Source organism: Petromyzon marinus, chromosome 22 (assembly GCF_048934315.1).
Source record: "Petromyzon marinus isolate PM22_M1 ecotype Great Lakes invasive population chromosome 22, UKy_Petmar_22M1.pri1.0, whole genome shotgun sequence".
NCBI classification, from domain to species: domain Eukaryota; kingdom Metazoa; phylum Chordata; class Hyperoartia; order Petromyzontiformes; family Petromyzontidae; genus Petromyzon; species Petromyzon marinus.
In genome coordinates, this window is record NC_133688.1 from 7,801,211 (window position 1) to 7,824,334 (window position 23,124).

Consider the following 23,124-nt stretch of genomic DNA (forward strand, 5'->3'; position numbering starts at 1 on the left):
CAACAATTAAAACGATAATAATATATTCTACAACGCAGAAGTTAGTTTGTTTCGGTGGGGTAGATTGGGAATCTATTCCATCAATTTCAAGATGAGTAACCAATTCTGACTCCCCTCAATCATCACGAGCAATCGCGGCGCGAGTGAATCGGAAATCGATTCTGGCGCTTCGAACCGGCCCTCAGCTGTTTTCGACACGTGTGCCGGAGCGGTGACGTCACGGGTCAGGGGTCGCAGGGCCACGTCACCCGCAGGCCGTACTCTCTCGCCGCGTCTCTCCTCGCTTCTTTCCCCGCGAGAGTCCCCCCCTGCGTCTCCTCCGCAGCCATGGTGGCGATGACGATGATAGCGCGGGTGGCGGACGGGCTTCCGCTGGCGGCCTCCATGCAGGAGAACCAGCAGAACGAGCAGGTGAGAACGGGAAGTGCCGCCACGCTAACAATTGTCACGCAGCGAGTCCGCGCTCCTCCACCAGCCCACGCTCCACCACCAGCCCACGCTCCACCACCAGCCCGCGCTCCATCAATCCGCACTCATCCACCAGCCCACGCTCCACCACCAGCCCACGCTCCACCACCAGCCCGCGCTCCACCACCAGCCTGCGCTCCATCAATCCGCACTCATCCACCAGCCCACGCTCCACCGCCAGCCCACGCTCCACCACCAGCCCGCGCTCCACCACCAGCTCTTGCTCCATCAATCCGCACTCATCCACCAGCCCACGCTCCACCACCAGCCCACGCTCCACCACCAGCCCGCGCTCCACCACCAGCCCGCGCTCCATCAATCCGCACTCATCCACCAGCCCACGCTCCACCGCCAGCCCACGCTCCACCACCAGCCCGCGCTCCACCACCAGCTCTTGCTCCATCAATCCGCACTCATCCACCAGCCCACGCTCCACCGCCAGCCCACGCTCCACCGCCAGCCCACGCTCCACCACCAGCCCACGCTCACACGCTCCTGCCCGCCAGTCCTCCACGCCATCTGTACAGCGTGCCACTATGTATGTACACGCACAACAACAGCCGCGAATCGCCACCAAGTGGTGGTGACGTCAGCACGGTGCTTGTGCCAGGCTAGGTGTACCTTGACGCCATGTGAAGTAAGGAAGGCCCACTGGCAGGAGGTCACGCGACAGACCCAGGTACTATGGGATGGCCGAGATGACTGGCAAATGCACCAGCTGTGCCCCGCACTGCGCCAACTTGCACTTTAGCTACCCAGTGCTTTGCTTGTTGTTGTGAGCGTCCCTTCTCTGCCATCCTTTGTTGAAAGGCGACTTCCTCCAACTGCCCAGTAATCTTCTTTGGTTCTTTCGGTAAAGTCACGTAGAATGAGAATAAAATAATAAATTGATAAAATAAGATAACACAATATTCTCACGACGTTTCGGCCACAACACAAGCGGCCTTCATCAGGTGAAGGGACGAGACTGTCTGGTAGGACAGCGCTGGAGTGAAAGAGCCACGTTCAGATCACGACCTTTAAGCTGTGTGAGAGGAAACAAAGTGCCTTGACAAAGGAATTAGGATATAATTTAGCATTGAAATGGCTGAGTGATTAGCTTGTGACTGGTCACAGAGCCTCCACAGAGGCCGATCTTGACACCGCTGGTGCCAGTCATCGACAATTCCAATCAGCTGCACATCCTCGTGTACCACACCTGATCCATCTTTTCTCCAGCCCGTGCCGCGCACCCATTTAGCCACCCCCTATCCATCCAAACAGAAGCTGCTTGGGTATACGGTGGTTGGGTTATGCAGGTTACCTGACCCAGCCAATGGAGCATAGCCTGTCGGAGCAGTTCATTGATGGCACTGTCTCCAGATCTTTAAAGGATTTGTGAGATCATAACACAATCCAGCCTGGTTTAACCTAGGATGGATCGTAGGCACGGCCAGCCTGAATGTTAAATATCGGCGCAGATATTATTTCGAGTATAGAGAAGGGAAAATATAATTGCGGCTGAGAAGACCCAAAGCTTGGTATGGAGTGCTATGCCAGGTAGCTTTCATACAGCATTACGCAGTCGATGAAAAGATAATACCGCTCAGGTATGGGAATTCTGTGGGGGCCGGCGTCCACCCCACCGCCCTCGCCGGGGAGGTAGGGCGTGATGTCCGCCCCCTCCACTCCTCCGCTCCCTCCTCCACCGCGTCGATCGGCCCCCGCCTTGCCCCCGCCGACCGGGTGCTAGGCCCCTCCGTGTTAACGCTCCCTCTGAGGGACATCGCTGGCTCGCCGCCGCACGGGGTTACTCCGCGCACGCACACACACACACCATATACACACACCACACACCAACGCTCATGCTACAGCGACTGCGCGAAAACGCGCGCGTTGGCAGGTTGTGCGCTGCCCCGCACCCGCACTAAGACGCGCTCTTAAACGGCTGTGCGAACACGCGCGCGTCGGCTGACATTTATATTCACACACACAGATACCCCACGGTTAGCACTACAGCAGCGGCGAAAACAAGCGAGCAACTGCAGGCGATTAATTAACGAGCACTCGTGCTGCAGCTCTGCCCTTGCTGCTTGTCCGCCCACGCAGCTGCTCCACACACACAAATCACACTGCACCGATACTCTGTGGCGATGGGCAAGCAAGCGGGGTCTGAGCTGGAAAGGAATTCCACCCCCGAACGCATGCATGTCAGTTGTGTTAATGGGGGAGATTAGGGAGAGAGGGATTAGGGAGGGAGATTAGCATGAGCTTGCGTTGCCGCATCAGAGTATCATGCCCGCATATGCGCACAACAGCAGTGTTAATGAGAGATTAGCACCATGAGAGTGCAATCCAAAGGACGTGAAAATGAGAGTGCAATCCAAAGGGCATGTGAGCATGAAAGTGCACTCCAAAGGGCATGTGAGCATGAGAGTGCAATCCAAAGGACATGTGAGAGATCTAAGAGAGAGACACAGAGTCGGAAATAACAGCTGACATAGGCAGGTAGGATGGAAATATCACAGTCAGTTAAGACTTTACCTGGTTAATAAGGTCCTTCCAATGATTGCTCAGTTTGTACCCATCTCAGTTGTAGTTGTGTCTGTGTTTATATATCTGGATGGCTTCATGAACAAATCTCAGAAGGTAGCCGGTTGGTTTGCAGAGTACCTCCGACTTGGAAAAATCTATTTCGTGTGAGCCCACAGCGTTAAAACAATGATCAGCAATGGCAGAGGTATTGGTCCTACGGTGTTTCAGATCCACCTTGTGTTCACGAACGCAGTCCGAGACATGTAACTGCTACCACAACTACAACTCAATTTGTAGACACCAGGGTATTTTATGTCAGAAATCACATCCTTTATAGATGGGATTAAATCACGGTTTTTGTGTACTGTGTTGAAACGAACCTGGATCCTGTGTTTAGATTTTGGAAATCTTTTTGGTAACCCCTGCTATGTATGGCAAAGTGATGGTTTTGGTTGGATCCTCAGAAGGTTGTCTCCCCATGGCTGGGGAGGCAGCTTTGCGGATTGTACGGTCCGAGTATCCATTCATCCTGAGGGCTTGTGTCTGTACTCCAACTCACTAGCTAGGTGGTGCTGGTCAGAGATGCAACGGGCCCTATGATGTAGTGTTTTGATGAGGGAATTTTTCTGGGCTGGATGGTGGTGGGAGTTATCCGCGTGGGTGGCTTTCCTGTAGACCGAATGTCCCAACGAGCCATCAGGTCTCTTCTCGATCAAAACATCCAGGAATGGTAGCTTGCCATCACTTTTCCACTTCCATGGTGAATTTGATAAACGGGTGTATGGAATTGATGTGGTTGAGAAATTGGTTCAGTGCTGGCAGGCCATGTGGCCAGATGACGAACATGTCATCTACGTATCTCTTCCACAAGGAAGGACGTAGGGTGGATGTCTGGATGGCATCTGTCTCAAATTTCTTCATGAAAACATTCGCTACCGCTAGCGATAAGGGAGAACCCATTGGGGTACCCTCATTTTGTTTGTAGAATGTTCCATTCCAGGTGAAGTATGTGTTGGTAAGACAGTGCCTTACCAAAGTTGGTACATCTGCATTCAGTCCTTGTTGGACCAAATCTTCAATGATTGGAATGGTGTCAAGTAAAGGTACATTGGTGAACAGAGAGACTACATCGAAACTGACAAGCAAATCATCCGGAGACAGTGAGATGTCCTTGATTAGAGAAACCAAGTGAGCCGAGTTAAGTACAGTTGAATTGGACTTGCCCATGAAAAGAAGTAGGGTCTCAGACAGAAATCGGGCCAGTTTGTAGGTGGGTGAGTTAATGGAGGAGACAATAGAACAGAGCGGGGTACCTACTTTTTGGATTTTTGGAAGGCCATCAAATCTGGGTGGTCTATCAGCCGAAGGTTTTCTGGAGCTCTGCTTGGTCTGATCGATTAGAGAAATCGATTTAGTGATAATATTGTTGGTTTTTGTGGCTAGGCGGTTAGTGGGATCTCTGTTGATTTTGGTATAGCTGCCATCATTGAGAAGGTCCTGAATTTTGTTGTTGTAAGTGTTTTTTTTCCATGATGACAGTGGCATTGCCCTTGTTGGCTCAGAGGATGGCAATGTCATCTCTGTTTTTTTTTATTTAGATAGTTAAAAACGCTCATTCTTGCTGATGTTACTAATGGGTTTCTTAGCGTTTTTGAGGATAGCAGCGATTTCAGATCTAGCAGCGTCTGCCGGGATGTGTCCCAAGCCTTTGAGGACTACTTTGACCTGGGCAATTATATCATCTACTGGGATATGTTTAGGGGTGACTGCGAAATTCAACCCTTTAGCTCGTACCGATTTTAGGCTGTTGGAAATTGGGATGTTACTCTGATTGATGATAATCTTGTTAACATCTAACTTTTTAACGTGTGGCTCTGGCTTCTTTTTTGACAGGAGGTTGAATTTAGCGATCAAGTTAACTTTACATTTGGTTGACATTGAAGTAGCAGAAGAGACTTTCATGTTATCTACATGGTTCCCATCAGAAGTGGACATTTTCTCTGTTAATTTTAAGTGTGATTGTAAGAGAGGCTTGTCTAAATGATCAAGTTCAAATCGGAGCAATCTTATTCTTTCTGAGATTAGCGATAGGCTAGCTTTAAACAAGATCCGTTTAGCATTCGGAGAAGTGACAGCAGCAGATGTCAGTGTAAATGCGATCGGTATTACCTTGTTATCGCTGCATCTCTTGAGGAAGGTTAGCGACTCGATCAGGTGAGCTTTCCTGTCTCGCAGTCTCTTAAAAGCTCTAACAGATATGTGAAAATCTTCCCCGTAGAGGCGGTTCAATCTTGATTTGAACCTTTCGTGACTGCAGGAATTCATACTCTTTGGTTCTTTCGGTAAAGTCACATAGGTATAAAATAAATCACGACGTTTCGATTGCAACACAAGCGGTCACCTTGTTGTAACTGCTCTCTCGCTAGTTCAGCAGTTCCACTGCTGGATTATATATTTTTTCCGCCTGAGGACGACCGCTTGTGTTTCGATCGAAACGTCGTGATTTATTTTATTTTATACCTACGTGACTTTACTGAAAGAACCAAAGAGTATGGATTCCTGCAGTCACAAAAGCTTCAAATCAAGATCGATACTCTGTGCTAACGTCTATTCATCGCGCAAAACCCTGCACTGCCCGGAGGAAATATTCTGCGAGCAGAGCCTATCCTCTCCCTACCCAATTCCCCAAATACTTACGCGCCCTGTTACATACCTCGCAGCTATTCTCACTGCGTCGCACGGACACGGAGATAGGTGGAGGACAGAGATGGAAGAGAACCTTGCCGATCGCTGTCTCATAGCTGCACCCGCTAGCATCGCACGGACGCTGCGAGCGGCTCGAGGAGGCAGGCAGGGAGTCGGTCTCGGCCACCAAGCGGCTGGAGATCAGAAGAGTCCTGAACCGTTTCGGGTTCCCCATTTTTATACCCTGGGATTTAAAAAATCCAGGGTTACATTGCGTCATCCTGCACAACCAATCATGCTCCTACCTTTAGATTTTTCAAACGTTTCTCTGCCGTTACCCAGAGCATTGTTACGTAATTTTTCGGCCCATTGTTTCTGCGCCCGTACCCATTAATCCCTGACTCAGCCGGGTTAATCTGGGAGGGCGTCCCGGGCTGTGTGTACCTGATCGGGGGCGCTAGGATTCCCTCGCCCCCATTGTCTGCCCTGCTCGCTTAATATTTCACCCCAGCCCTTTCCCCGATGTCGTGCGTGACTTATTTCGGCTGCCCCGGTGAACCTTGGTGCGCCCATACAATTTTAAGCGAATTTAGGGCGGCCGCAATTTGATTTGACCTGGGGGGGTCGGCCAATCTCCTGGCACTGGGAAACCACGGGACTTCCCACCTAGGGGCCCTTTGGATGAAAACCCGTGGTGCCAGGCGATCCCCTGCCCGGGACACTACGTGTGTATGTGCACGGCGTGTGTGCGTTCAAGGGGGGGAGTCGCGGCGCTGGTGGAGTGGCTCCATGGTCGTGGCACCACAATTCCTCAACTCTCTTCACAACTGCCCCATCACTCATGGAGAGTTGAGTGGGTTCGAATTAGGTGCACACACAATTCCTTTGGAGGTAACACTTATTTATTAGAACGGTAAGTAATATAACACCGTACATAAGGTGGTGACCACCGACCTACTCTAGCTAACGCACATTTCTCAGATACTCTAGCGTGACCTAGCGAGGTGGGCTACTGGCAGGTCCACTGACTGGAGGCTTGACTCTTCTTGGCGTCTTCACGATGCATCTTTGTTCTTGATACGGGCAGCCTCGAACCCTGTGAGGAGGCTGCTTATATGGGCCTCAGCATGCCCGGGCCCCGCCCTGGCCACGCCTCCCTTCGAGAACCCTCTCAAAGCCCCCCTTCTGTCCACGTGCCCCCCGAGGTGCCCCCTAGGCCCCCGGCCCCCACTGGGGTCCCGTCACGTGTCCAGCCGGGGTTACAGCGAGTGCCACAGCCTCACACCACCCTCGTGGCCTCCCGCGTCCCGAACCAGCCCTGACGTCATTCCCGCCTCCAGCCGGGATGATGTCATGTGTGTGTGTGGGTGTAGACCCGCGTGGTCATGACGCTCCCCCGCATAGTGACGTCACACTTGTGCGTGTGTACACAGTAGTGATGCTACCATCACTACACTTGGTTGACCATTAGGGAGCCATAGCTTGACCGCACCCACACATCGATCAGCCTCGGCTATACCAGAGGAATTTAAAAATGGAAAGCTCGAACTATTTGCTCAAAAAACACAAGAAATTGTATTAGGACCAGACTAAGTGAACAGGGAATGGCTCTGACTCCCGGCCACGCAACTTTATCTGGGCTTGCCCACCATCATGAAGGTACTTAATGATTGTGAGCAGAGGGTGAACAACTTCTAAAGCACAAAGAATAACTAAAAGCCCTGGCCTATTGATGGTATATATTTTTGTTGTTATAACTTGATCTGCCCCGACTGGACATCTGATAAAAGCTTCATAGCTCATCGGATTTCTGCAGTCTTAAAGATTCTGATTCTGTATCATAGGCTTTGACCAGGTCAATAAAGCGGAGATGTAGATCAAGATATGTATATTCATACAAATGTAGTGTTGTGTAGAATCACTCAGTCGGACACGTTCCAAGTCACCTGCTTACACTTTATTACTCTACTCTTGCACCAGTTGTAGGCACTCCTATCTCTGTCTATACGGTCATGTTGTTAACCAACTTCCCCTATCTACTTTACACCTCGCTGACCTGCCTGCGGCAGCTCTTCCTCACAGCAGCTCCGCACTCACAGCTCCACACACAGCAGCTCACACAAAGCTTGCACACAGTCGTGCTCACACAGAGCTGGCACACAGCAGCGCTCACACAGAGGCTTCGCTCCAACAGAGGCTTCGCTCCAACAGAGGCTTTGCTCACACAGAGGCTTTGCTCACACAGAGGCTTTGCTCACACAGAGGCTTCGCTCCAACAGAGGCTTTGCTCACACAGAGGCTTTGCTCACACAGAGGCTTTGCTCACACAGAGGCTTTGCTCACACAGAGGCTTTGCTCACACAGAGGCTTTGCTCACACAGAGGCTTTGCTCACACAGAGGCTTTGCTCACACAGAGGCTTTGCTCACACAGAGGCTTTGCTCACACAGAGGCTTCGCTCACACAGAGGCTTCGCTCACACAGAGGCTTCGCTCACACAGAGGCTTCGCTCACACAGAGGCTTCGCTCACACAGAGGCTTTGCTCACACAGAGGCTTCGCTCACACAGAGCTTGCACACAGCTGCTCTCCTTCTTTGCCACTGCCCTCGCCTACATTCCCTCAGACCCACTCACTCATCCGATCCGGGCGGGGGGATCAACCATTACCCGCCCGTCGACTTGTGAGGGTTGAGGTCCGTCCTTGGCTTGAGCGGCAGCGGCGAGATGTCTTCACCTTGGTCCCCAGAACCCGAACTCTTCCTCCCAATTATCCAGCTCCTCCCTTGTGTCTCTTTAGGGCCCGACAGGCCGGCGCCTGTCAGGCCATCAATCACTCCTTATCGCACGTCTCCAAGGCGACACCTCCGGTGCCAGCATACGACCCCGGACCGACCCTGTCTGCAACCGAATCTCCCGTTAAAGAAGTGGCGGTTTGCACGTGCAACCTTACGTTGCACACGCGCACCTGCCTGCCCTCGGTTGCCCTCGGGCAGCAGTGCGCACCACGTGTTTTACCACACTACACAAGCTTTCGTGACTGCAAGGATTCATACTCTTTGTTTTTTTCGATAAAGTCACGTAGGTAAAATAAAAATAAAATAAATGAAAACAACTACATTAAATCACGACGTTTCGGAGGCAACACAAGCTTCCATCTTCAGGTGGAACAGTCACAGCAGAATAGCTGTATCAAGTGGAGAGCTCTGAGACAATCGAGATTATATACAGGTTAAGGGGGGGGGAGGAGCCAAGAAGGGACGTGGGTGGGGGGGGAGGGCTGAGTTAAGCCGCCTTTTGTTATGTTGCAGGGGGTTCGGGGGTAGCGGTGGTGCACTGCACAAAAACGGGTAAAACACCCTTTTGTTATGCTGCAGGGGGTTCGGGGGGAGAGATGTACACACAACCCACTGAAAGCAATGGAAATAGCTGTACAATTATAAGGCAGCTAAACTTTGACTTGGTTTATAACATCTTTTCAATGGTTGATGCTGTAGGGGGTTCGGGGGAAGAGATGCACGAGTTCATACAACCCACTGAAAGCAATGGAAATGGCTGTACAATTATAAGGGAGCTAAACTTTGACTTGGTTTATAACATCTTTCCAATGGTTGCTCAATTTGAAACCATCCTCTCGGTTGAAGTTGTGCCTATGTTTGTATATCTGGATGGTTTCATGGACAAATCTTTGGTAATAACCAGGAGATTTGCAGAGCACTTTGGTGTCGGAGAAAACAATGTCATGAGAACCCGCTGTGTTGAAACAATGATCAGCCACGGCCGAAGAATTCGTTCTGCCGTGTTTCAAATCTGATTTGTGCTCGCGAATTCGGTCAGAAATGTCGTTTCGTCTCCCCGATATAGCAGTCACCGCAGGTACAACTCAATTTGCAAACACCGGGGTACTGTAAGTCAGGAATGACATCCTTTACGGATGGGATCAGATGACGGATTTTGTGTACTGTATTGAACCGGACCTGGATCCTGTGTTTGTTTAGAAATTTGGAAATATTTTTGGTAACGCCTGCTATGTATGGTAACGTGATGATTTTGATCGGAGTATCAGGTGGTTGTTTCTGTATGTGGGAGAAACAGCTTGGCGGATAGTACGGTCAGAGTATCCGTTCATCTTGAGGGCCAGATGTACATGTTTTAATTCACTGGCCAGGTGGTGTTGGTCAGAAATGCAATGAGCCCTATGGTATAATGTTTTGATGAGAAAATTATTTTGAGCTGGGTGGTGGTGGGAATCAGGCTTCAAGTAGGAGTCTGTATGGGTGGACTTCCTGTAAACAGAATGTCCCAAAGAGCCATCAGTCCTCTCAAACAGAACATCCAAGAATGGCAGCTTGCTATCTTTCTCCACTTCCATGGTGAATTTGATGGATGGGTGTCTGGAATTGATGTGGTCTAGAAAATGGTTCAATGCTGGGAGGCCATGTGGCCAAATGACAAAAGTGTCATCCACATATCTCTTCCATAGGGAAGGACGAAGAGTGGATGTCTGGATGGTGTCTGATTCAAATTTCTTCATGAAAACATTGGCCATCACTGGTGACAAGGGGGGACCCATAGGTGTACCCTCATTTTGTTTGTAGAAGGTACCATTCCAGGTAAAGTAAGTGTTGGTGAGGCAGTGCCTAACCAGCGCAGTAACACAAAGAGAAAGACAAAGATCTCCCGTATAGCCTGAACAGACTGTTGGGGCAAGTGCTATTAGCAAGCACGTATGAAGGCCGGCACTGCACATGAGAGGGTGGGTGGCCAACACCACACCCGGCTGCCTTTGTCTCCCCAGGGATTATGTTTACACACCACAGCAGGTATTCATTTGAGGCTGATGTTGGCCGCGAGTGGGAATTGAACTCGGGTCGCCGACTTTCTAGTGCAGCGCTCTGACCACTACACTATCGCTTCCCACTACATACGCACAATAATGATATGAAATAAAGAGCTGCGGTTTACCAGTGGCACCGGCGTGGTGTGAAGCACAGAGGGGAGAAGTTGTGATGAGGTCTTGCAAGAGACCCGGTGGCTGCTGAAGGAGAGAGTTTGTTGCACTCAACGTGCTTCCGCACACTTGGGATATTGAGAATAGGTTTTCCCCTTTTTTCTGGCAACACAACAGGTGTTAAGATGTTACAACACCAAACTGAAACCTTTTACAAGGAATCATGTCTGCATTAACCACAATACTTGTGGTCAGAATGCTACACAAAAAACACTGATAATATATGCATTGTCTTTGAAACTGATTGGTCCACACCAGAGACAGCTTTCTTTGATACCAGAGGATGCCAAAAACATTTTAACACCTGTTTTGTTGCCAGAAAAAAGGGGAAAACCTATTCTCATATTATGGTACTGGCAAAGCAGGTCCCATGACTTGGGATATTGTATGCAGATCAGATTTGAGAGAGGAGGTTGTGATAGGAGGGACACGTGGTGTGCATGGTGGAGGAGGATGAGGATAAGGTAAGCAACTTGTAGGTTGGGAATTGAGGAGGAGGTTATGATGGGTGGGATACGTGTGCAGGGTGGAGGAGGGCAGGATACCGAGACAGGCATTGAAGTGGCAAAGGGCGGTGACCAACAGGATGAGATACCTGGAGCTAGATGCTGGGATCCTGTGGTAGGAGTCCTTACAAGGATGTGCTGAGTGTTGTGGCCAGGGTAAGACCTGGAGCTAGATGCTGGGATCCTTGAGGTGGGGCGGGGAGGTCGGAAGTCGACTGTTGCAGGACCTCACGGGAGGCGCAGTGGAGTGAGGATTGGAGTCATCGGTGGTAATGGCTGACATTGCCTCTTAACCTTATACGTCCCAAATTACCGGTTGCTATTTATAAAAATATTGCAATGGCATTTACAAGCAGCTGAACAGATTCATGAATATGAGATGGTAAAAGTTCCACTGACCCAAGAGGAATTTGTACGTTTAAATCTTAAGTCTGCTAAAAAAAAATTTGCCTCTTGTACTTCATAAAAAAAACACATTAATCCATGAGAAAATGTAGGAAAATGTAATGTATCGTGTTTGCTCGGAGCATTTAACTGCGTCTTCCTTGGTGTGTGTTACTGAGCGGCAGTTGTTGTTCTGATGCTCTGCGCGACGTTGCAGTTCGGCAGGAACCTGACGGAGTACCAGACGAAAGCCAAGCAGCTCTTCCGCAAACTCAACGAGCAGTCCCCATCGCGCTGCACGCTGGAGGCCGGACCCATGGTATTTCAGTGAGTACAATCCAACTCTTCGTGTATTAGAGTGTGGTGAGGTTGGAGAGATGCACGAGCTATGAAGCTGATATTGTGCTTAGAGACTTGAACACAGCAGTTACGTTGATTGATGATCCATCCATCAATTAACCTAACTTACTCCAACAACAACTGCTATTTGCTATTCAGTGGCGGTGATGTCACCATGGTGCTTGTGCCAGGTTAGAAGTACCTTGAGATCATGTGAAATGAGGAGGGCTTGCTGGCAGAAATTTATAGGAGAGATCCAAGTGTAATGGATTGCCTGACTGAGATGACTGACATGCATCGCCACTCATTTGTTGTGATCAACGCTCCTCTGCCCTCTACCGTTGTTGAAGGGCGCCTGCCTCAAACTGACCAGTAGCATCCTTCACGAGCCTCCTCCACATTGGCCGACATTCACCTACCGCCAGCACCTCAAACAAGCCAAAAGGAAGAAAAAAAACACAAGTCAACATTTTTCAGAAACCTGCAGGAACCAGGTGGAGAAATTACACTAGCACGTTGAAGACATCGACGAAAGCCCTGGTCCCTTTCCACAGTGGAGTAACTGCGCGCCCCAGCACGGGGTGCCAGCTCACTCACAATCCTCGCCAATGCCGAAATCAACGCCGCACTGTGTCATCAGCAGAACCACCCCTGAAGTCCACTCCACTTCCGTGGTTTCCTGTGTGCTGGCACACATCACCTCAGCTGAGATGCCGCAAAAATCCTGGAGTACCACAATATTATGGACAACATTGGTCTGCCGCTCCATCAAGACCTAAACAAAAAAACACATGCCATCGCCTGAAATCCAGGAAAACTTTCCGGTTTAGCAGTCAAATTAAAACATCGGCACTCGCTGGATAGAATTGTGGGTGGCTATGGATGTGGCAAACAATCGTGAACCTCATTGAGGAGCCGACTGGAAGCATGGGGCTCCTCTCTTTCACGACCACCACGGACCTCGCTACACCGCGCTGGAATGCAGCGTGGGAGATGCGCGACCACCTTCCACAAAGGAACGATCACAGGATCGCCAAACTGCAACTGGTGAGGTCCAAACCATAAATCGCATCACTGACGAACACGCCATTGATGCACATCCTGGCAGTATTACTCCAATCCATACACCATCTATCTTCTTGTATTAGTGAAACAAACTTGGCATTCAACTATCATATGTTAAAATTGTTGCTTTTCCTTCCTGCCATAGTAAATAAGAAGATATGCCGATCTTGACACTGCTGGTACCAGTCATCAGCAAGTCCAATCAGCTCCACGTCTTTATATACCACATGATCCCATCTCTTCTCCAGCCCATGCAGCACCCATTTAGCCCCCGCTATCTGGCCAAACAGAAGCTGCTTGAGCATACAATCTACATGACCTAGCCAAAGCATTTTTGCCTGAAGGAGGAGCTCACTGATGTGGAGCAATAGGTCAGGTATCTTCCACACAGTGTTACACAGCTGATGAAAAGATAATGCCGCTTGACTGATTCAGAATGAGATCTTCGCTGCCAAAATGGAGCTGGTCATAAGCAAGCTCCCTGGCTACAGAAACTTCTCCACTCTTTCCACAACCACCCCACCATTCTTGGGGAGTTGAAGGGCTGGAGTATTTGATGATACACTCCAGGTTGAGCAGTAGAGTCTTCAATTCCTCAGATTGAGCAGCAATTACCATATTAGCATACATAACATGGTTGACCAATACCAAGTCATTCCTTGACCGCACTTAGTCATTGATCAACCTCCCATTCCATTTGTACCAGATGGAAATGCCTCTGGTACAGCCATGGAAAGCTTATCTAACTACGTTGTCAAAGAAGATGTTAAATAGTGTGGGGGCCAGAGGACATCCGTGTCACACCCTAAAGTGAACAGGAATGAGTCTGACTCCTGGCCACGCAGATTTATTCCAGGCCTGCCCATCATCATGAAAGTCCTTAAAGATTGTGAGCAGAGAGTCAGGGACCCTAAAAGCATGAAGAGTAACCCAAAGCCCTGGCCTATTGATGATAGGTCATAACCAGCTCAATAAAGCAGAGATGTAGTTCCTGTTTAAATTTGCTACACCTCTGCTGTGACAGACAGAGGACATCGCATCTGTGAGTGAATCTCCCCTTTGTGAAACCACATTGGGGCCCTATAAGCCATCCTCAGAATGCTTGGCACCTAGATGTTGAAGAATCCTTTCCAGGACTATTTCCCGACACACTGAGGAGGTAGATGCCCCCTTGTAGTTGTTTCAATCAGCGTGGTCCCCTTTCTTGAAGGGGGTACATCAGGGCATCCTTCCAATCCTGTCGGACCCAGCCTGGAGACTAGACGGGAAATTTGTGAATGTGTGACTGTTCGAAATGTTTAGCATACTTCCCGACATGCAACAAACTTGAAATTTGGCATGTGGGTATCTTCCATACTGTACACATTGCATAAAGTATAAAAATAGACTTTTATATATTTTTTTTGGGGGGGGGGCACTAATGGATATATTTTGCATGGCAAGTGAGCAGTGACGTCACATCTGTGATGTCACCCGCATGCAGAAGCGTTATGCAGTGTGCCTGCTGACGTCACGCATCCCCCCCCCCCAACCCTCCACGTAGGCCGTGTCTGCAGACTCACTATACAGGACAAGAATCCAAGTCTTGGGCGAAGCCGGGTAGTAAAGCTAGTGGTGTCATATAGGGCAGCCAGCACACAAACGCCACCCTCCCTCAGTAGTTCGCTTGAGAGGTCATCTCTGCCTGGCATTTTACCTGGTCTCAGGCTCTAGTGCAGCAGAAGATGGGGCTGCAAGAATTTAAGGAGTAAAATACAGTACAAATTGTCTCATGCTCACAAATTAAAGTTTTGGTCATATAAAGCAAAACGACATCGTAGAGGGGGGGATGCCTCAGTCTGCTTTCGGTTGGTGGTTAGACCAAAACATCTCCACCCATCAGAAATCTGTAAAGTAATTTTGTTCAGATCATACTGATTGGTGGAGATGATTGGGCTTTGAGAATTAGTTTGTTTTGTCTTAGTGAGAAGCGTCTACACGTGTGCACGTGCACCGTACATATGTACAGGGAAAGGACAACATATGAAACAAAAAAACCGAGCTTGTCGATTCTTCCATAATGGAGCGAAACTTGAAACTGTCCACCTCTAGGAGTTAATTCACCAACTCATTGAAACGAGAAAATAAACTCAAAGAGACGTGTTTTTCAAATTCGACACGAGACATTTCTTGAAGTGTGGCTTCACAAGTCTGTTTGAGAAGAACTAAGAATATCAAAAATGCCTTGTGTTTCACTGTGCCGTCGAACGAGAGCGCGAAAACAAATAAAAGGGAAACGGCGCTTAGAAACTGAAGCCCAGGTAGTTCTTTCAATGCAGAAAATGGGAGCTGTCGCGTCAGCCGGTGCTTTTTAAAATGGCACTGGCTGTCTCTGAGCATCCTTCGAGGTGAGCTGCCCGGATTGCTCAGGCTAAGAAAGAAGCCACATACAATTGTGGAAAATATGGTTTTACCCACTGCAATTGACATTTTAAAAAGTATAGGGACTTCTCTATTTACGAACATTCGACTTACGAACTTTCAAAGATACAAACAAGCCTGTCCGTCCGTATGTCCAGTTGCCTGTTTGGACCAAGAGTTGTAAGTTCAACCGCAGGTCTGGCGGTGGTGGCATCTACATCTGCAGAACATGAAGAACTAGTGGCATCTGCATCTATAGGAGATTATACAACTTTTAAAGCCATTCCCCATGTTTATTGTACATGCCGTACAAAATGTTTACTTTACTCAACAAGAGTAAAGTTGGACTTACGACCAAATCGACTTAAGAACAGACCTCTGGAATCTAACTGATTCGTAAGTAGAGGAGTCCTTGTAATGGGTGGGCAAGTGGAGGCAAATAAACTGAAATGTGCTGCCGTCAAAACAACGCCGTGAAACTGAAGAATGGAATCTATAGCAGGCGATCAGGAACAAACACAAAGTTGAATGCCTGAAATTCACTGCTGTTTACGCTCTTCAAACTGATGTGAGCACCGACGGCTGTGGTGCACGCACATCAGATTTTGCGCGCTAGATTTCAGATGATTCTAGACTTGAGGACATTCTGTTCTGTCCGACACTTCCCCGAACACGAAACCGCTCGGGGGAGTGTTCTGTGTGCTGTTGGCTAAATATAGGGGGAAAAGATGCCTTGGGATTGTGTGGTGAGCTTGTGTACAGGACTTGTGTGCACCTTAGTGAAGAGTATTGCTCCGTTCGCTGTTTTGATGCACTGCATGGTTCATCGAGAACAACTGGGAGCGAAAGAACTAAGCGCACAACTTGGTGAGGTAATGCAGCAATTCACATCAATTTCGAAGGAGTGTGAACCCCATCCATTCTGTGGCGTCTGCGTGCAAAATTGTGTGAGGACATGGGGTCTCTGATCATCGTGATGTTCTTGGCATTGTTGTTTCACACCGAGGCTCGCTGGTTGTCGACAGGAAGGGTGTTGTAGAGATTGCTTGAATTGCAGAATGAGTTGCTCGCATTGGCGATGGATGTCATTGGTCAGCAGAAGATTTGTCTCCTTATCTAACTCAAATATTTGGGAAACTTAAACGAACTGAATGCCAGTATGAGTGATCGAATCACAGCATTCATTAAAAAAGATCTCTGTGGAAAATGATTCTGTCGAAGTTGAGCTGCTGGCTCCTTCAGTCAACTTTCAAAATTTCTCTTTCACAACGAAATTGACCCGTGCCTCACTCGGGTGAAGACTGACCACCTCAGCTGCATGGAAGCACACTTCGCAACCAATTTCCCTGATCTGGACGTCAAAAAGTGTGACTGGGTACCAAACCCATTTCTATGCCAGCCTAAAACAATGCATCTGACCGCAGCTGAAATCGAACAGCTCATTGAAATGTCACGTGATTGGCTTTTGCACGGAACATATTCACGAGCTCCTCTTCCAGGATTGTAGTTGACGGTGAAGAAAGAACGTCCTCAACGCGTGCCTTGAAACCGATGGTGCCCTTTGCAAGCACGTACTGTACACGTGAGTGAAGCCGGATTGAGCGCACTTGTTTGCATCGAATCTTAATGTCACAGCTGAGGTGGGATGTGCAATATCAACCATACCGCAATATTTTTAGAAGCTGTGTCGCATGCCTCATTTGTTGTTCTTCAGCACCAAAACTTAACACCGTGCAACATTACATTACTTGGCATGCTTTTAAATTCCGGTCGTTGTTGGGAGTCATAAAAAAATTATTGAGATAAATTGGGGGGCTGTTGGAGAATAGTTTTGGAAGCGCTGCTCTGGGTGCCTTTGGTTTTTGCGCCACTCTTAGATCAAGGCTCTCGTGCAGGAAGGCACTGCTGCGTTTTATAGTGAGTCTGCAGACATTTTTCACAAGGGGGCAATGTTGCTACACTGTGATGCTTGTTTACCCAGGAAGCCGAGCTGCATGTCAAATATCTTGAAGGAGGCTCCTTCCAAATTATTTTTTTACAGCAGGGGGTTATGTTGCTTTCTTAAATGAGTAATTTTGCAACATTGGGATGTTTGGCCAGTACCAGTTACATTTTGTGTGTGTTTTTTTTAGCAATAGGAGGAAACCAGAGAACCCAGAGGAAACCCATGCAGAACAGGGAGAGAACAAATTCTTCAAACTCATTTAAACTCACTCATAGTTACTCTCTCACACACACACATGCATGCTTACACTTCTCACACACACACAAAGACAAGTATCCCCCGTATAGCCTTAACAGACTGTTGGGAAAAGTGCTGTTAGCGAGCAGCTATAAAGGCCTGCACGACACATGAGGGGGTGGGTGGCCAGCACCACGCCCGGCCGCCTTTGTCTCCCCAATGTCGATGTTTACACACTGCACCAGGTGCTCATTTTAGGCTGAGTCGGCCTAAGGGAGGCCCAGGACTGGTTTTAGATAATCGTTACTGGTATTGGCGGTGAGCCCGAATCAAATTTGGGTCGCCGGGTTCGTAGCGCAGTGTGTTAAACGCTACACTTATGCTCCACGCACACACACACACCTTCTCTCACACACTCTCACTCTGCAGAAAGGGGGAGAAAATACAAACTCCACACAGAAAGGCGTCCCAGGGTTGGGCGTCGAACCCGGCGACTTGTTGCTGGAGGCCCGTGTGGATGCTGTGTTTGCAGCTACCTGATCGAGAAGGGCGTGTGTTACCTGGTGCTGTGCGAGGCGGCCTTCCCGAAGAAACTGGCCTTCTCCTACCTGGACGACCTGCACACCGAGTTCCACGAGCTCTACCACAAGAAGGTGGCCACCGTGTCGCGGCCCTACTCCTTCATCGAGTTTGGTGAGCGCCGCTCGCGGTCGCCGCCGCCGTAGACTCCTGTCACTCGCAGGCTGCGTGACTCGCGCCGCAACGTGTCGCAAAGACAAAGATCCCCCTTGTAGCCTATGACAGGCTGTTGAGGCAAGTGCTGTTCGTGAGTACCTGCGAAGGTCGGCACAGCACACCAGGCTGCCTTTGTTTCCTCAGAGCTAATGTTTTCCACACCGCACCAGGTACTCCGTTAAAGCTGAGTTGACCTAGGTTTCATGTTCGCCACTGTTATTGGTCACGAGCGGGAATCGAACTCGGGTAGTAGGGTTCATAGCACAGTGCGCTCAGCACTGCTCCACCGCTCCCATCACACACACCACACAGCATCACAACCAGCGTCCTCAAGGAGAATATAAATACAATAGAGGTACCACAACCACTAAGCAAGCAATCTGCTCCTTCACACGTAAAAAAATATATTGTTTTACACATCCCATCTGCCATTATGGCCTTCTGAAGTGCATAATTTAATCAGCATTGTATGTATGTTGAACTTCTTCCGCACCGTACGTAGCCAACCATGCTAATCAGAGGTGCGGGGGAAGGACAACAAACTAAACACAAAAAGCACTTTTAAAGAAATGAGTTTTCAATCTAGATTTAAAAGTGCATAGCTAAAGTGGCTTCCTAATATCGGAAGAAAGAGCATTCCAGACGGCTGGAATAAGCACTTGTTTAACACAAGCAAAACTCTGGCCCAGTATTGACATTGTCTCATCAGCAAAGTCAGGCTCTCTTAAACCCGTGTTGTTGAACTGCCAAACGTAATAGGCAAAGACTATTACGTTTGGCAGTCAGATATGGGTCCTCATTCAATGCAAAACTCTATAACGCAGATTAATCATCAGCATCGTTGTGGAGAATACAAATAACAAAAATAAGCAGAGGCCCACAGACGTGCAGACTCGCAGAGACCCGCAGACTGGACTCTCACACAGAAACCCGCTGACTTGCAGATTTCCATATATGTGCCCTGGCAGTCTACCACCATGTGGTCGGAGGTATTCCTCTTGCCCTGCATCTCCTCCGTGCCTCAACAGACACGTTCATACAGAAAACGAAGAAGTCGTATGTAGACTCGCGTGCAAGGAGGAACCTAACTTCCATCAACTCGGAGCTGCAGGACGTGCAAAGGATCATGGTGACGAACATCGAGGAGGTGCTGCAGCGCGGAGAGGCCCTCTCAGGTTGGGACCCGTGGCTCGCGCACGCACTCACGCATGCACACACGCACGTACGCGTGCACGCACACTTGCACGCACGCATGCACACGCATGCACGCACGCACATATGTACACATAGACAAAGATACCCTGTATAGCTTTAACAGAAGGTTGGGGTAAGTTCTGTTAGCGAGCACCTATGAAGGCTGGCATGGCACACCCACCCATCCACTCACCCACCCACCGGACCCAATCACCCATCCAACCATCAACTCACCCATCCAACCACCAACTCACCCATCCACCCACCCACTCACTAAATCACCCACTCACTCATGCACTTGGGATGTTAAATACTTTGCCTGGTATGGAGGAGGTTGTGGGTTCAATCCCGACCCTGATGCCTGTATATTTGGATTTTGCATGTTCTCCCCGTGGTCGCTTGGATTTTCCTCCGTGTCCTCTGGTTTTCCATCCAAATTTAGACTCAACATGCATTTAGAGTATTTGGCTGCAATAAATTTCCACTTGATAAGCCACTTCGTTGAGCTATCATTTGTGGCCAGGTCGCTTCTGAAAAAGAGCTATATAGCTCAGTGGAGTCTTAGCTGGTAAAATTAAATTCGTTTAGTTTACTCCTCTCACCCACCCAATTAATCACCCACTCACCCCACCCGGCCAGCAACTTGGGGAGGCCTTCCTCCTGCAGTGCATGAATAAAGAGCTGTCCATGTTAATTACCCTCGAGTGGAAGCGTACCCCGTTGTTGCGCTGCCAGCTAATGGGCTCTGGTGAACGTGAACCACGTGCTGTTTTTCCTCTTTGCAGCTCTTGATACAAAGGCAAGCAACTTGTCAAGTTTGTCCAAAAAGTATCGGCAAGACGCCAAATACCTGAACATGCGCTCGACCTACGCCAAGGTGGCGGCCGTGGCCGTCTTCTCCATCATGTTCATCCTCTACGTTCGCTTCTGGTGGCTTTGAGGGTCCCGTGGCCACGTCCATTCGCTGATCCCCAGAGTCACTTCCTCCCACGTGCCTCCTTACCCATCTCTTATCCTGTCTTTCTAAAGTGCCCCCTTCCACAACACACACCACCACACAACACGCACACAACGCACACAACACCACACATGCACAGCACATGCACAGCACGCACATAACATGCACATAACATGCACATAACATGCACATAACATGCACATAACACGCACACAGCGCACTGTGGTGCCTCCAGGCGCCTTTGCTGTATTTGTGATTTCGTGACCGGCCGTTGTTCCTCCCCCTTACTGCGTCAGTTGAACCTAAACCCTGTTTCCTGTATGCCTTCGTTGTTTCCCATTAGTACAGCGGAGATGAGAATTGTTTGTTTGGAGCGACTTTGAAATTGAAAGACTTTGTTTGCTTGAAACTACGGCGCTTAAAAACACCCGACAATAGCCAGGACAGACGTGTACAGCGGCGACACGAGGTCTTGAGATACGTGGACGGACACGTTGAGAAATGTGCTTTGCAAACGTAAATTATACCTAACTCTAGGTGCCGGTCAGTTCCCCCTGCATTTGTTAACGCTGCTGCAGCGGAAGAAGTCGCGTTGTTGATCCGCGTTCGTCTCCCGAGAGCCTATCGGCTGAAATACATTCGTGAAATTTTTCTCGTCGAGTGTGATTTTTTTTTTACTTTATTTAAGGATTTCAAAGTAGAATGCAGTGAGGAACGCGCAGTCAAGAGATGGGTCGGCGTCCGGTTCGCCCCCCCCGGGGTTGGTGGTGGGTAAAACGCGCCCCCGGTACACTTGCAGCCGGACGGTTCATGGGGATCCCGGGGGCATGAGATGTCCACCCGTGGAGAGTTGCTAGTCTGGGACTGTGGTGACCGAAGAGTCGGCCATTGATTCAGGTGGAGCCGTCCGAACCGCACCCACGCTTGCCTCTCCCATTGGGTCGGTGGCGTCTTCAGGCACCAGCGGCGGGCTCAGGTCGCTGGCGTGGTTCACTTACAAGGTCAAGGCGGAGCCCTGCGATTGCTCGCTCTGCCCACTGCTGGTGCGAGGGGCCTCCATTTTAGGGGGAGTGCTACAGGATCCTTGAACTTCCACACTGACTAGAAACCGTAAAGGGTTGCGAGTACCCACATTTTACCCTACCACACAATCTGCAAATGGTTCACTTGTACTACTGGATTGAGGCAGGTGTGGTTTAAAATACTTTCCCCATTGTTTCAACTGCCGTGTCGAGAGATTAAATAGAACTGGCGACCTCTGGATTGCAAGTCCAGCGCACAAAGCCGGCTTCCCTTTCGTGTCTCAGTTAAAATCATAAAAATGTTACGCGTTTACGGCTCTAGACAAAGAATTTGTGTGCAAAAAACTGGAAATCGGTTTTGTTATCGTTCTATTTGTACAATTACCACGAATGCAAAAACTGCATTTGGCAATTTAACACGTATGCTTTCCCGACCAATATCCATGAGGTTTTTGGGTTAGATCGCGTAAATATATAAAGGTGTCGTTAAAACCCGCCACCACCCGACACAGCCAACTAGTAAGGGTTGTCATGTAAACAGAACATGCCAATTCGTCACTAGTACAGTATACCGGTGTGTTGGAGAGCCAGGCCACAACATTTACAAACGGAGTACGACGTTTCGCCAGTAATTACAACTAGTTTCATCAGGCGACAGCCAGATTTGTGGAGAAGTCTTACTGTTTCGTTCCTAAAATAGAGGCATAGAGATTACTGAGGCAACACACATTATGCATGTGCATTATGTGAGCCCTTTGAACTTGTCCTTCCTGTACAGTGAGGGAAAAAAGTATTTGATCTCCTGCTGATTTTGTACGTCTATAATTTTAATGGTAGATTTTTTGAACAGTGAGAGACAGAATAACAACAAAAAAATCCAGAAAAACGCATGTCAAAAATGTTATAAATTGATCTGCATTTTAATGAGGGAAATAAGTATTTGACCCCCTCTCAAACAGAGATTTCTGGCTCCCAGGTGTCTTTTATACAGGTAACAAGCTGAGATTAGGAGCACCCTCTTTAAGGAAGTGCTCCTAATCTCAGCTTGTTACCTGTATAAAAGACACCTGTCCACAAGCAATCAATCAGATTCCAAACTCTCCACCATGGCCAAGACCAAAGAGCTCTCCAAGGATGTCAGGGACAAGATTGTAGACCTACACAAGGCTGGAATGGGCTACAAGATCATTGCCAAGCAGCTTGATGAGGTGACAACAGTTGGTGCGATTATTCGCAAATGGAAGAAACACAAAAGAACTGTTAATCTTCCTCGGCCTGGGGCTCCATGCAAGATCTCACCTCGTGGAGTTGCAATGATCATGAGAACGGTGAGGAATCAGCCCAGAACTACACGGGAGGATTTTGTCAATGATCTCAAGGCAGGTGGGACCATAGTCACCAAGAAAACAATTGGTAACACACTACGCCGTGAAGGACTGAAATCTTGCCGCGCCCGCAAGGTCCCCCTGCTCAAGAAAGCACATACATGCCCGTCTGAAGTTTGCCAATGAACATCTGAATTATTCAGAGGACAACTGGGTGAAAGTGTTGTGGTAAGATGAGACCAAAATGGAGCTCTTTGGCATGAACTAAACTCGCCGTGTTTGGATGAGGAATGCTGCCTATGACCCCAAGAACACCATCCCCACCGTCAAACATGGGGG

The 23,124-nt window shown here is 48.9% G+C and overlaps 1 protein-coding gene across 1 annotated transcript; it reads left to right on the plus strand.

The window, feature by feature from the left end:
• Positions 1-196: 196 nt before the first annotated feature.
• On the plus strand, positions 197-21,089 carry SEC22B (SEC22 homolog B, vesicle trafficking protein). The gene is made up of 5 exons (XM_032959140.2): positions 197-411; positions 11,783-11,892; positions 18,084-18,244; positions 19,315-19,461; positions 20,266-21,089. The coding sequence occupies exons 1-5, from the start codon at positions 328-330 to the stop codon at positions 20,418-20,420; spliced, it is 657 nt and encodes a 218-aa protein (XP_032815031.1). The 5' UTR covers positions 197-327; the 3' UTR covers positions 20,421-21,089.
• Positions 21,090-23,124: the final 2,035 nt, after the last annotated feature.